Consider the following 15,299-nt stretch of genomic DNA (forward strand, 5'->3'; position numbering starts at 1 on the left):
TCGGCTACCTCCAGCGTGGTATAATGTTGATTGTTCTCAATTAATGTCTCAATTTGATCGCTATCAACTTCAACTGGTCTACCCGACTGTGGAGCATCGTCCAGCCAGAAATCTCCAGCACAAAACTTCTCAAACCACTTCTGATACATTCGATCAGTCCAAGCACCTTCTCCATACACTGCACAAATCTTTTCTTCCGTTTCTGTTGCATTTCCACCTTTCTTGAAATAATAAAGCGTAATATGCCGAAAATATTGCTTTTTATCTTCCATCTTCAGTATTAAAATGGCTACATAAAAATTCACCAATTTTGATAAGTTTTTTGTAAAATGCATGCTTATATGTCAGCTGTCACAATACAATCTAATAAAATTGGTTCGAATGACGTTAAAGACAGCTAAGCGCTTCTAGAGCTATCTTATGGAAAAAACTGAACGAACTTTTTGGCCAACCCAATATTTTTATTGGAGTACAGTTGATTTACAATGTTGTGTTACTTTCAGGTGTAGAGCAAAGTGAATCAGTTATTCATATACATACATCCACTTTTTTTTAGATTCCTTTCCCATATAGGCTATTGCAGTGTACTGAGCAGAGTTCCTTGTGCTATACAGTAGGTCCTTAGTAGTTATCTATTTTATATATAGTAGTGTAACTGAATTCAGTCACATATGCTGTCCAGATGGTCTCAGTAGCACCTCACTCTCTCAAGGCTAGATCTTGGGAATAATTCCCACTGTGGGAATGAATGGTAGGCAGACTGTACGTTCCTAAAACAGGGGAGTAGGTTAGGAGCCTCTGATTGCCCAGGGAAACATTTCACCTCCACCGCCCCACCTCATCACTGCCTTGTTGCTAGGCAAAAATTAGCTGCCTCTGGGAGAGAGAGAAGAATTCTGCCACAAAACTCCATGCTGTACTGACACTAGCACAGCCCCACATTATGAATCTGGAAGCTCGTTCTGCTATCTTTTTTATCCCTGAAATTAAACGGGCTCTGCTGCTTCTGCTCCTTTTTTTGAGGGAAAAGAACTTTTCTTAAAAAACTGTTTTTCTTTTGGTAAATATTTATCTTTCTCCTGATAGTTTGCTTTGTATAAGGACACAGCTACAGAAAACTTTTCATTACGGCCCTTTGACGTCGTGAATATAGTAATGTGTCTTTCCTGAGATTCTAACAGATTCGCATCCCCATTGTTATTTCTAGATTATTGTGACATTTGGTACTTGACAATAGTTACCTTGGGCCTTTTTGACTCCAGGATGGAAACAGCATTTGTATTGTACATCCTTGGTTTTCTCGGTTCTCTGCTTTGCCAATCCTATATGCAGAAATTTTGTTTTGATATTTCCAGAAACCCTCATATTATGTAAATTACCTTAATAAAACAAAGTCATATGATAAAGACATTTTATAAATGTTTTGACAAATGAGGTTCTGAATATAGCATTTCCTATGGATATTTTGTATATCAGTTATCATTCTTTAATTTTTCCTCTGGGGAAAATATGGGATAATTCCCCCTAGATAAGGATCTTGTAGAATTGAAATCATATATCTTTTTTCTTAGTTTACTTTTTAGAGCATTTCAATGTTCTTCACTTTTAATGCTTTTTTTTCTCATTTCCTTAGCAATAATTCCCTTAAATTATAAATTCAGGCATGTATCTCTTATTGTGAAAGGGCAAAAAAAGCCTCTCCAAAAAGCTCTTTTTCTTAATTCTTCTCCTCAAACAATTTGTTGTCCTTTCTATTTTAATTTGTCTATTTTAGCTTATGATCACAGTTTTAAAACTTTGGTCTAATTTGACATTTTCTATTCCTATTCTGTTTTCATTCTACTACAGTTTGACTTTCATCCTCACCACTTGTTATGAGTTGAATTATCCTCTTCCCACCCCAAATTCATATGCTGAAGTTCTAATCCACAAGACCTTAGAATGTAACTATTTGGAGATAGGGTCTTTGAAGAAGTAACTAAGTTAAAATGAGGTCATGAAAGTGGTCCTTTATCCAGTCTAACTGGTGTCTTTATAAAAAGAGGGAATTAGGTCACGGACATGTACAGAGGGAAGACCACGTGAAAATACTGGGAGAAGACAGCCGTATGCAAGCCAAGGAGAGAGAAGCTAATGCTGTCGATATTGTGATCTCAAACTTCTAGCTTCCAGAAATGTGAGAAAATTAGAAAGTAAGTTTTTTTTTTTTTTTTTTTTTTTACGGTACGCGGGCCTCTCACTGTTGTGACCTTTCCCGTTGCGGAGCACAGGCTCCGGATGCGCAGGCTCAGGGGCCATGGCTCACGGGCCCAGCCGCTCCGCCGCATGTGGGATCCTCCCGGACCGGGGCACGAACCCATGTCCCCTGAATCGGCAGGCGAACTCTCAACCACTGCGCCACCAGGGAAGCCCCAAAAGTAAGTATCTTAATGGCAAGGACATTTTCTGTTGTGTAACTGTGTGCTAAGAACTTTAATACATATTTATAAAAATATCATATTAATTATTAAAGCTACAACTTCAGGTAGGTACTAGTATTAGCAGAATTTTATGGCTGAGAAAAGGAAGGCTTAGGGGAGAAAAAGCAGCTTGCCAGAGATCATTTAGCTAGATGCGGCAGCCTTGAGATTCAAAATGAAGCATGTCTGATGCTAAAATCTGTGATCTTAATCACATGATTTACTGCTTCCTAGTCTCCCGATTTCTGGCCTTTTGATTAGTTTTAAAATCCTGTTCATCCCTTGAATCTGATATTTGGTGCTATTTCAGCAGATCTGAACTCTGGATCTCTAAATGATGGTGGTAAGGACCTTCCTATAGTCACACTGCTTCTGCCTTCCTTCGTTAAATATCCTCTGTCACGTTAAATATTCCATTCAGTCTCTGAAAGCTCCCAGCTGCCCCACAAGGTCTTGAAACACTCTTCTCTCTACTTTGCAGAAATATGTGTCCTTGGGTAAGTCACCCTTTCTGGGCCTCAATTTCCTTATTTGTTAAATGAGGGGTTAGATTATGATCTTAAAATTTTCTTTCAGATTTAAAATTTCAGCAAAAATCATGACGACTCATGTTTCCTTATCCTCTTTCATTTAGGATTTTTAAGTTATCAAGATTTTAATTTAAGCAATTTAATTTCCCTCATACTAAGACATATTAATCCCGCAAAAAGTTGGGATATTCCCCACATTGTAGGAGGACTATTCTTTAGGTTATTAGTTATAGTACATGGCCTCTTCATCAATTAATCAAGTGCAGCAACACTTCAGTCTAATAAGTGTTTAATGATGTCTCCTATGTGCCAGGGTCTTTGTTAGGTGCTTGGATCTGTGTTTAGGTGCTACAGATGATCAATACACAAACACGACCTTAAAGGAGCTCAAGATTGAGTGAGAGAGACAGTCAAACCTACAAATACATCTAGCCAAAGCAGACTGGCATCAGAGCTAAATCCACTGATGACAACAAAAAAGTCAGCTGCAGATATATGGATAAGTACAACTATAATGGTGTAACTGCTACTAGTTCTAGGGAGTTAAGTCTAGGGAGCATTTTTAAAGCTGCTCAGAATCCAACAGTATGAAAAGAAACCAGGAAACACAGGGGTCCTTCTCTGCCACCCCGTCTGATTCCCAGAGCAGACTTTAACACATTTCTCTGGTTTCTGAGTTCACCTCCTTCCCTAACCCTGGGACTTCTGTCTTTCTGAGCAAGCTTCGGCCGTGCTATCACCAGCAGGCAGGCAATCTGCTATTCATTCCGGAAGCTCCAGGGAGCTGCCTTCTGCCTGGACTATTTCTGAGCTGCCTAGTTAGCAAGGCATTTAGTTTGCAGGTATGTGGGTCGGGGCAGCCTTCTTAGCGGGATGGCCCAGGGGAGGCTTGGGGAATAGAATGGAAAGGAAGGCTCATGAGCAATGACAGCCAAGAAGTCACTCCAGAAGATGTAATTAATCTGTAGCTGAGGGGTGAGGCAGACCTGCCATCCGTGGAATGTTTTGCTTCAGGTTTATACCTAGCTGGGATTCCCATGCACTCAAGAGACAGGTTACAGGAGAACCAAGGAAGCGTTGTTGATCCTGGAGGGTGCTTGCAAATAGTGAGTACAGAACAAAAGTATCGCATATGCTTTATAAAAGTCCCTTATACTCTGCTCTCTTTACAAGGAGCAGTTGTCATATTATGAGTTATAAACTGTAAAGTCACATTCCTATGAGAAGAGTAGTAATATTACCACCATTTTGTCAGTGAGGAAACTGAGGCTGGGAGGAATTCAGCAACCTTCCCAGGGTCATATAAGTATCTCAGAACAGAGCCAGGACGTGCTTACAGGCATTCTGCCCCCAGGTCTCATGGTTCTTCCACCAGAGGACTTCTTATCCACACTTGGAATCTAGGAACTAGACTATGAACTTCTAGAGGTGTCCCTTCCTGCCTTCTCTACCTCAACCGCACTTAGTTCCTGAGTCAGTGCCTGCTCAGCCACGGGGAGCCCAGCCCACATCAGAGGAGGGTTTAACATGAATGGATAAAGAAGATGTGAAATATATACAAATTATATATATATATGTATATTCATGCAAATGACATCTTAGATGCATAGAAACCTAGCATCAAAATATATTACATAATGATATGCCACAGGATATGTACAAAGGATGTTTAAAGAATTTGGAAACGACATTGGAAACCTTTGCAAAGTTAAGGATCAGTTGTTCTATTCTGGGCAAGAACTAATGTGGTTGCAAACTTCTGTGTGTATATATATACACACACACAATGGAATATTACTCAGCCATAAAAGAATGAGATAATGCCATTTGCAGCATCATGGATGCAACTAAAGATTATCATACTAAGTGAATTAAGTCAGACAGAGAAAGATAAATATCATATGATATAGCTCATATGTGGAATCTAAAAAAAAAATGATACAAATGAACTTATTGACAAAACAGAAATAGACTCACAGAGAAACTCTATGGTTACCAAAGGGGAAAGGAGGGGAGGGATAAATTAGGAGTTAGGGATTAAAATGTACACACTATAGGGCTTCCCTGGTGGCGCAGTGCTTGAGAGTCCGCCTGCCGATGCAGGGGACACAGGTTCGCGCCCCGGTCCGGGAAGATCCCACATGCCGCAGAGCGGCTGGGCCCATGAGCCATGGCCACTGAGCCTGCGCGTCCAGAGCCTGTGCTCCGCAACGGGAGAGGCTACAGCAGTGAGAGGCCCGCGTACCGCAAAAATAAATAAATAAATAAAAAAAATATATATATATACACACTATATAAAATAGATAAACAACAATGACCTACTGTAGAGCACAGGGAACTACACCTGTTTGCTGTACACCTGAAACTAACACAGTACTGTAAATCAACTATATTTCAATAAAAATTTAAAAATCAGTTAAAACTGCAGGCTTAAGCTTCTGGGCACTCTAAACTGTAACACTTACTCCAAATATTGACCCAGTTTTTGTTCCCCTTCACATTCCCCACCCCTCACTGCCTAGCCCCTGCTTGCCCCCTGCACTCCTCCTCTCCCCTCCACATACCCCACCCAATTTGAGCTTGCTAAATTTTTCACCAACCTGTTCTGCTTGGTCAACTGGCCTCCTGCTGCAGTAACCATGCTGGTGACTAGTGTTCAAAATAACCACCTACCCTGTTAGCTCTTGCTCTTGTGTTGGGGTAAGAGTATATTCTCTCTATATATAGACATGCATTTCTTCTGCTCTCCAAACACTTTATGAAGCAGCATATAGTACAGGTTAAAAACATGGGTTCATATCCTGACAGGTTATTTAACCTCTCTGTGCTTTAGTCTATTTGTCCCTCAGATGGGGATGATAATGCCACTTAACTGGTAGGGTTGTTGTTAACTATTAAGTGGGTCGGTCCATTGATGCCCCTAGCTTTTGGTGCACAGTAAGCGCTCAAACACTAGCTGTGCTTTCAGTATTTTAGTTGGGTTTTAATTATGGCCTATTTCCTGAAGTTTCTATTAACCTCACACTTCTGGGTTTTCTTGTTTTGTTCCACATGAATTGAATGTTGTTACTACCAATCTTCACGAGTCAATATCCTACTCATTCTTCATAAAGCCACTGGTCATAAGAGAATTCCGAACACTGGAATCTAACAGCTATTCATTGAATGTCCACTCTGTGCCAGGCAGGCTGCTAGGTGCTACAGATCCAGGGTATGAGGAGGACCATTCTTATGGTCCCTACTTCCTTGATGCTCTTTTCTTCACTCCCGCATACTCTGGCCTATTAAACCACTACTATTGCAGAAGTTACGTTTTGTTTTATGTTACTTAGTTTTTTACATATCTGGACCAGGAAGCATTAGGTGGGGAGGAATAGTATTAGTGACTGCTGAATCCCCATGGCCTAATATAGCACACAAAGCGTAGAGGGGACTTAATGTTTGTTGAATTAACAGCTGAATGAATGCATGCATGCAGAGATGTGCTTGCTTTTGTCCACGTGAGCCCTCCTTGAGCAATGGAGTATTAAGGAAAAGGAGGTATTTCTAAAGCCCTCTTTCTGTGGCTCTGACATTTATCCATAGGGTACCATCCAGCACCAATGCTCATCTTCCTTCCTAAGGAATTTATAAGCATAAAAGTTCCTGATTCCATGGCTAAAACATCAGCTTTGCTTGATGGGTGTTGTAGTGTTAGGTTGGTTTAAAGTTTCAAGTGTCTCTGTCTTTAGCATGCCTCAAATCTGATCTTCTTGGAGAAAAAGAATAAACATTCCAACATATTCATTCTTTTAGGGTGCCCACTCTTCAATCGTCTCTTCTTGCCAGAAACTTTTTTTTACAAATCTGAGAAAAGCTTAGAGTCCTGTCAGACCTTAATCTGAATAGCAGAGAAAAATAATTTATACTATGAATTGGATTTATCTATATGTCAGTTACCTATTAATCATAACTAAAAGCCTGATTAAGCTGTCACTAAGAAACCTGCTAAAGCCCTGTAATTGTGCTAATGCATTCTACTGTCATTTCTTCAAAAACACATTATCCAGAGGATTGTAAAGTCCAGAAGGAACCACGGAGCTTTAGATCAATCCACTCTTTTTACAGATGAGTATACTGAGGAACAAAGAGTTAAAGACTCTGAAGTTGTGAACAGAGATTGAATATAAAAGATTATATAAAAGATCAGATATTAATTTCTGAACACCAAGAAACATACCATAATATTTAAATGATGATTAAAACTGCAAAAAATATTTGTAATGTTTATGACAAAAAAGGTCAACTAAAAATTTATGAGGGGCCTATATAATTCAATAATAAAAAGACAAATTAACCTAATATAAAATAGCAAAGAATGTAAATAGACATTTTTAAAAAAAGTATAATTAATCTATAACATGCCTAGGAAACAAAAATACAAATAAATATTTTTCTATTTTTCAGAGTTAAAAAGATTAATACATTTGATGACATCTAGTGCAAATGAGGGTACAGGGTGACAACACACTTTCATTCTCTATTTCTGGAAATGTAGCAAACACAATCATTTTTGGAAGGCAGTTTGGAAATATCAACAAATTTTAAATGTATTTAACCTCTCACCTTTCAATTCCAATGTGAAAAATCTATTCTTTAGCTATACTCACAAATGTTCACAATTATATATATATATACATATATATATATACATAATATAAACACACACAAACATACACACACACACATATATATATATATATATATATATATAGTTTAAAAAAGAAAAGATAGAAAAAAAAGAATCAAAATGCCTGGGGCTTCCCTGGTGGCGCAGTAGTTGAGAGTCTGCCTGCCGATGCAGGGGACACGGGTTTGTGCCCCGGTCCGGGAAGATCCCACATGCCCCGCAGTGGCTAGGCCCGTGAGCCATGGCCGCTGAGCCTGCGCGTCTGAAGCCTGTGCTCCACAACGGGAGAGGCCACAACAGTGAGAGGCCCGCGTACAGCAAAAAAAAAGCCTGTTAATTAGTGACTAAGTGATTACTAAAGAATGGTGCAGTCATACAATGGAATTCTTTTTTAAAAAATTATTTATTGACTCATTTAAAGATAAACAATGACTATCTTTATTAACACTGCATGTTAATAACATCTTAATGTTATAATGAAATTAGTGCTCATCTGGTGGAGCCCCTAAAGTCTGTCTTAAAGTTCCAGTATGTTCCAGGATATGAAGGAGCCAATGAAGGATGAAATTTGGAAAGTGAATTTTATTTGACCTGGTTTATAATACCTAAGTTTGAAAAATAAGTTATAAAATTTGTTAAAAACCTTAAAATATTCTCAATTTTGATGGCCTTACTGACTTGGCTTACTTACTTACTGACTTTTTATTTATTTATTTACTTACTTACTTACTTACTGACTTACTGACTGATAATATTGCTTACGGCCCTTGCCTACAATATAAAGGATTTTTTTTCTTACTTTTTAGATAGCAGATATTTTCTGTCTAACTAGAATAATTTCCTGAGCTTTTTGTTGCCTGTATTATACTCTTGACTGTTTAAGAAAGAAAAAAGAGCAAAGGTTTCTTGTTCCTCACTTATAAAAGCACTAAGGTTCTTTACAATCCTGTTACCTTCTTTTCTTTTAACTTTAAAATGTTTTATTGACACTTTCATTAAAAATATCATGAAATATATGATATTGGCACTCATAATCCTACTTAATCGTGTCCAAGTTTCCTCTGACAACTTCTTTGATTTTGCCTTGCCCAAATCAGATCCTAAATATAAAAAAGTGACATAAATCTTGTATAATATCTTTTAAATTACCTTTGTGATTTCTGGAAAATTACAAAGGTTTGTTATTTCACCTTACAAAGAGAGAGATGCTAGAAATACTTAGGTTCATTTATTAGTTACTATTGATGAGTAACATGGGAAGAGTACTCAAATAAGAAGAGCTACTCAGCCTTCCCTCAGTTAAATTTGTATAAGTAAATGTCGTTAATTTTTTTCTAAATTGTATGCTTTATGACAAGTTCTTAGAGATTCATCAGTTCCCTTACTGTCCATATCACATTTCTATTTATCAGAGTCCTGCTGGTGCACTATCTGATATTAGGCAACAACAGTATAGTGTTACCAGCCATAATTTCAGTTATTAAAAAATGTTAAGTAGGTCACAACCATACTTATCTTTCTTTTTAAGACTTTTTTAAAAGAGATGTTTTAGGCTTACAACAAAATTAAAGGAAGATACAGAGATTTCCTAATATCCCCTTCCCCTCCCACATGCATAACCTCCCCCTCATCATCATCCCCCAGCAGAATGGTGCATTTGTTATAACTGATGAACCTACGATGTCATATCATAGTCACCTAAAATCCATAGGTTACCTTAGGGTTCACTACCGGTGTTATACATTCTATGCGTTTGGACAAATGTATAATGACATATCCATCATTATGCCATCATACAGTTTTTTCACTGCCCTAAAAATTCTTTGTGTTCTGCCTATTCATTCCTCATGCCCTCAACCTTGACAACTGATCATTTTATAAAGTCCACAGTTTTGCTTTCACCAGAATGTTATATAGTTGGAACCATGCAATATATAACGTTTTCAGATTGGCTTCTCTTACTTAGTAATATATATTTAAGTTTTTTCCATGTTTTTTCATGGCTTGATAGCTCATTTCTTTTTAGTACTAAATGATATCCCATTGTCTGGATGTACCACCATTTATTTATCCACTTATATACTGAAGGACGTTTTGCTTGCCTCCAAGTTCTGGAAATTATAAAGTTGTTATACACATCCATGTGCAGGGTTTTGTGTGGACATATATTTTCAACTCCTTTGTGTAAATACCAAGGAGCGTGATTACTGGATCATATGGTAAGAATACATTTAGTTTTATAAGGAGCTGCCACACTGTCTTCCAAGTTGGTTGCACCAGTTTGCATTTCCACCAGCAATGAATGAGAGTTCTTGTAGCTCCACATCTTCACCAGCATTTGATGTTGTCAGGTGCTTCCAGTTTGGGCCATTCTTATATAATTTAAGCTCTTCCTTCTCTGGATTCACATACCTCTTACACTTCTGTTATAGACAGTGCTACATTGCTATGTTGGTTTTTTTTTTCCCTTTTCTATCTTTTTTGAAGGACTATAAGCCTCTGGAGGTCATTCATACCAATAAATTAAAAAGGCATGGTACCTGGCATGGGATCTAGAATATAGAAGAAACTTAAAATGTTTGATGAATGAATGAATTTTTAATGAAAATGATTTATCCTCAGTCTAAGAGCAGTCAGAAGGAAAACTTGTCTTTGCATTTTCCAAGGAATTCTCCACAGTGGTTAAGAACATGGCTCTGTAGTAAGACTGCATTGTTTAACTCTCAACTCCACACTTTACTAGCTGTGTAATCTTGGGACAGTTACTGAACTTCTCCATCTCTCTTTTTTAATCTAGAACATTACAGACTTGTTAGTGTGGATTAAATAAAATAAAACTTGTAAAGAGTTTCTAACAGTGCCTAGCACATAGTAAAAACTAAATACATATTATATTTTAAAATCATTGTATTAGATCCATTCTCTGATTTTTCCTTTTTTTTACTTAAAAGTGGTAGAGATAACTGTAATTACTTTATGTCTTTATTTGCCCAACAATGGCACATTTTGGTGGTGAGCTAACTGGCCACTGAGGCATATTTCCTTATTTTGGACCCTAAGCTTCATTTTCTTCTTCAGTTCATACTTTGAGCTTGTGCTTGGTTTCAATGAGGTAAGAGTTATGTTCTCAATCCTTGATTATCCATTCTTGTCTTGTAGGCCTGCTGCTCTTCAGGGCTCAGTTCATGTATCATCCTTTTTATGTAGCTTTCCAAGAATGTCTCCTATGACTGCGTGAATTATAATGTACTATAGTTGTTTACTTGTTTGTATTTCCCACTAGACTAAGCTTTTTCAAGCCAATGATCTTGTCTCATTATTCTGTTTAATCAGTGCCTAAAACAAGGTCTAATGGTCTAGACCTTGCTAAATCTAAAACATGCTAAATCTTAAAACATGTTTATAACATTGAATGATTTGTGTTTTACAAGACTTGCAAAAAGTGTTTTTTAGTTAAAATGATTTCTCTGCAGTTTCCTTTGTAGCTATGATAAATGTAACTTGCTAAGGTTGTTTTCAATCATTTATTCATTTGATAGAAATGTATTACACATCTAGTAATTACAAGCTAAAGAAAACATTGTGAGAAAAGCAAATAGAATTCAAGGCGTAGGTCCCACCATTAAGTAGCTCAGAGATTAGTCATAGAGACAAAGCACAAATAATCAGTAAGGAAAGCACATAATCAATAAGAACGATATAAATGATGTGTCCAAAATAAGAAGTAGAGAGAGAAAGTGATGTGAGTTAACAGATGGGAGCAGCGGTATGCCGGCCATTATTTTAACAACCAGCTCTCTCAGAGTGAAAGCCCTGATTTGTAGCACTTGCCAGTTTCCTGATGTAAACACTCCTACCAATACTGGTTTCAAGCTACAGCCTGAGGTCACTGAATGCAAAGTCGGGAAAACATGTACATAATTCAATCTTGCTAGCCAATTTGGGCTGGCTCCAACACACCCTTAGATGAGAGAAATGATTTTAGATAGGCATGGTCATTCTTCATGGAAGAGCTAACAATTGAAACTAGTCTTGAAGATTATATAGAAATTAGATAAGTCAAGGAAAATATGTTCCAGATTTGGAGACTGGTAAGTGCAATGCATAGAAGCAACAATGAATGTGGAATATTCAGGCAAATGTACTCAGCACATAGTAGGTGCTCAATAAATATATTTGTGAATAACTGAACAGCAGCGAAAAGACCATCTGATTGAAGAAATGCATCTCTATTAAGAAGAGACTTGAGAGGAAAGCTCAGATGCCACAGTACTTTGTAGCAATCCGCAGGTCTCTATCCTTCTTTATAATGATGCTTTTTCCTCCCTCTCCATCCCCAGAATCTTCATCAGCTTGCCTACAAGGCCTGAATGAGAAACTACTTTGACATTTGCTTATTATTTTTGAGTTACTTTAATAATCATGCAGGTATCTAATAGTAAGATAGGATTAACAGAGAATTCTAAGAAAGAGAAAATTTTAATTTTCAAAGGTGGGAGAGTGGCTTCTAAAAGCTGTATATCTTCATAATAGCTTTATCTCTATTTAAAAAAATACCTCCAGACATTGAATTAAGTTATAGCATTTCCTATAAATATAGATATAGGTGGGCTAGATAAAGATCAACCTCTTTCTCTTACCTGGCATATAAATATGGAATTCTCTGGTTTGGCAGGGGTCAGGAAACTTTCTCTGTAAAGGGCCAGGAACTAAATATTTTCTATTTTGTGCACTATATGGTCTTGGTTCAACTTGGCCATTGTAGTGTGAAAGCAGCCATAGACAATATGTAGATGAATGATTGTGGTTGTGTTCTAATAAAACTTTATTTACAAATAAGGTAGGAGACAGATTTGGCCTATAAGCCATAGTTTGCATATTCCTTGTCTGGGGCATCAAGGTATCTAGGAAATCTAGCTTCTTTAAAGTTCATGAGATGGCATTAAAGATAAAAAAAATGCCAGCAATTCACAAAGACAATATGATATAAAAATGACTCAGTAAACAGAGTTCAGTCTATCTGTTCTGGTAAGATGTTTTCCCCCACAATCTTCCTCCCTCCTTGATGTATAGTTTTGGTGGTTTTGATGTTATATTGTTATCATAATTTTGGTGCTTATATACTTTCTTAAAAACTAATTTCTAAATAAAACTTGACTTGGGATATTATTTAATTCTTATAATATTAGAGTTGCCAAGAAGGCAATAAAAACCTGCCTAATAATCTTCCAGGCTAATAGTCACTTAGTTATTTGATATTATGTCCATGTTCCTGAAACATGAGTGAGGTAGAGATGGTGATAACTTCTTCAGCCATTCATCCATTGGTGGACCCTTATGTTGTTCCCATATCTTGGGTATTGTAGATAATGCTGCTATGAAAAGGGGGGTGTCCTTTACAAGTTAGCGGTTTTGTTTCCTTTGGATATATTCCCAGAATTGGAATTGCCAGATCATTTGGCAGTTTTATTTTTAATTTTTTGAGAATCCTCTATGTTGTTTTCCATAGTGGCTATACCAGTTTACAATTTCACCAATAGCGCACAAGGATTCCCTTTTCTGCACATCCAGGACAGCATTTATCTCTTGTTTTTTTTGATGATGGCCATTCTAACAAGCATGAGGTACTATCTCATTTTGGTTTTAATTTGTGCTTCCCTAATGACTAGTGATGGTGTGCGTACCTTTATGTGCCTGTTGGCTTTTTGTATATCTTCGTGCCATCCACTACATTTAAAACAAATAAGCACATAATTTATGAAGAAGTGCTAACCAACCTGTCAACAAATGCATGATGAAGAAGGAAAATGGGATCGTTGGCAGATCCCGGTACTTGGGACATCGTTCCATTCATGTAGATGTGCAAGGCATTGTGCATACTGCTTTGGGAGGCATCTGCTATCCCAGTAAGTGGACTAGCAAATCCTGTTGACAAAAAGAAAATTGAAAAACAAAATTAGTTTGTCTTAATGATTTAAAATCGAAATGATTTTCTCATTTGGTTTACAACTACAATTGAAAGGCTGATTCAAAGTAATAAAATCAACCATAAAATTCATTCTGTATTGGGATTCTGTACATTCTAGATGCCCAGTGAGTATTTAATAAATCTTTGTAGAGTTGAATGGTGTCAATCTGGTCACAACGGACTGATTAACCAATGGAATAGGCTAAGCCAGTCTGTGTTCCATTCTGTTGCTTCTGCCTATTACTCCTCCTTTAGATCCTGAAAAGTAGTAAAACCTTTTTATAATAATCAACACAGTCACTCTCACTTCAGTCTGTAACAGCACGTAGAAACAGATCTTTCCAGCCTTTATGTGTTCCCTTGCTTTCCAGTTCTGGTGGTTACTTTTCATTTTTTTTTCTGGTTCCAGGGAAAACATGAAATTTGTGACTTTTGACATTACAATTCATCTTCAACTGTCTAGAGGACATCAGGTAATGTGTTTTATTTTGCAAAATATTTATTTCAAAGTTAAGCAGGACTCCATTAAGTGGCTCCATTCATTGCAAAAGGAATAGTAATTATAGTAAGAATTATTATTTTCTGAATGTTAATTGAGCTATTGCTCAATAACATAAGTCCTTCAGGACATAAGTCCTTCAGCCTTTATAGCAACTCTGTAGATTAGAAAGTATCCCCATTGAAAAAAAGAGAAAACTGAGGCTCAGACAAGTTCTGAGTTTCCCAAGCCTACACAAGTCGTGGTTGAGTTGGGATTTTAACCCATATCAATTAGACTTCAACATCTGACCTCTTGATATTTTGTGTTCTCTCCCACATACTCCCAGGGAAGAGGTAGAGTATGATATCATTTCAGAGTCCATTCAGGGAAAACACAAAACATAAGTAGAACTCAGATTCAGAGCCAGACAAAGAAGTAGGAGTAACAGAGTTAAACTGTAAGTAGGAGTCAAGTTGAGGGACTATGGCCAAGGACATGCTGAATTTCAAAATTCAGAAATATAAGAAAACAGAAACTGTAAGATTATAATTTTTTTAAAAAGGTAGGATAGAAACAGTGCAGGCATTAGGGCATGGGCAGAGGAAATCTAGCTTCATTTCATACAATTAGGATTATTTTGTTGTCAATTTCATTTTTAAAGTGCAGCTCTTCACTTTTCCATTTGAAGCTTTGTGCTCTCCCACCATTGTGGCTCATAGTATTTCTGCCACCTCAGTGGACGATTTTTTTTCCCTCCTTTTGAGCTTTATGTACTCATTCTCTGAAACCATACCAAGCCCCATTCCCTCTGGAACCACAGCCCAAGAACATACACTTATCTCCCCTCTGAAATCTCTTGTCTATGAAAACTTTTATGATTGTATATACATGGCACTTACTATGTTCAGGAATTTTTCTAAAAGCTTAACATGATTAATTTCATGTAATCTTCACAATGATTCTACAGCTTATCTTCATAATCTCCATTATACAGATTTGGATAAAGCAGTTTAGAGAGCTTAAGTAACTTGTCTAAGATTAAAAAGATTAAGATTAAAAATAAGAGAAGACTGGAACACCAGTGTGTTTTATTCCAGAGCTTAAGCTCTTGAGTGAACTGGTGTACTGTCTTTCTTATTAGCAATAAGTCATATCATGGAGGGAAAAGGTCTGTAGAACAATGGTCTTTAAG

General features: G+C 37.1%; 1 protein-coding gene across 1 annotated transcript in view; it reads right to left on the reverse strand.

The window, feature by feature from the left end:
• Positions 1 to 15,299, reverse strand: part of TYR (tyrosinase) — a gene marked incomplete at its 3' end in the record, with an annotated part of 110,915 nt that overhangs the window by 37,791 nt on the left and 57,825 nt on the right. The window contains exon 3 of the mRNA XM_082843852.1: positions 13,436 to 13,583. Coding sequence (XP_082699978.1) covers positions 13,436 to 13,583 — 148 coding nt within the window. The remainder of the gene's footprint in view (positions 1 to 13,435; positions 13,584 to 15,299) is intronic.

Source organism: Leucopleurus acutus, assembly GCF_964270905.1.
Source record: "Leucopleurus acutus genome assembly, chromosome: 8".
NCBI lineage: Eukaryota > Metazoa > Chordata > Mammalia > Artiodactyla > Delphinidae > Leucopleurus > Leucopleurus acutus.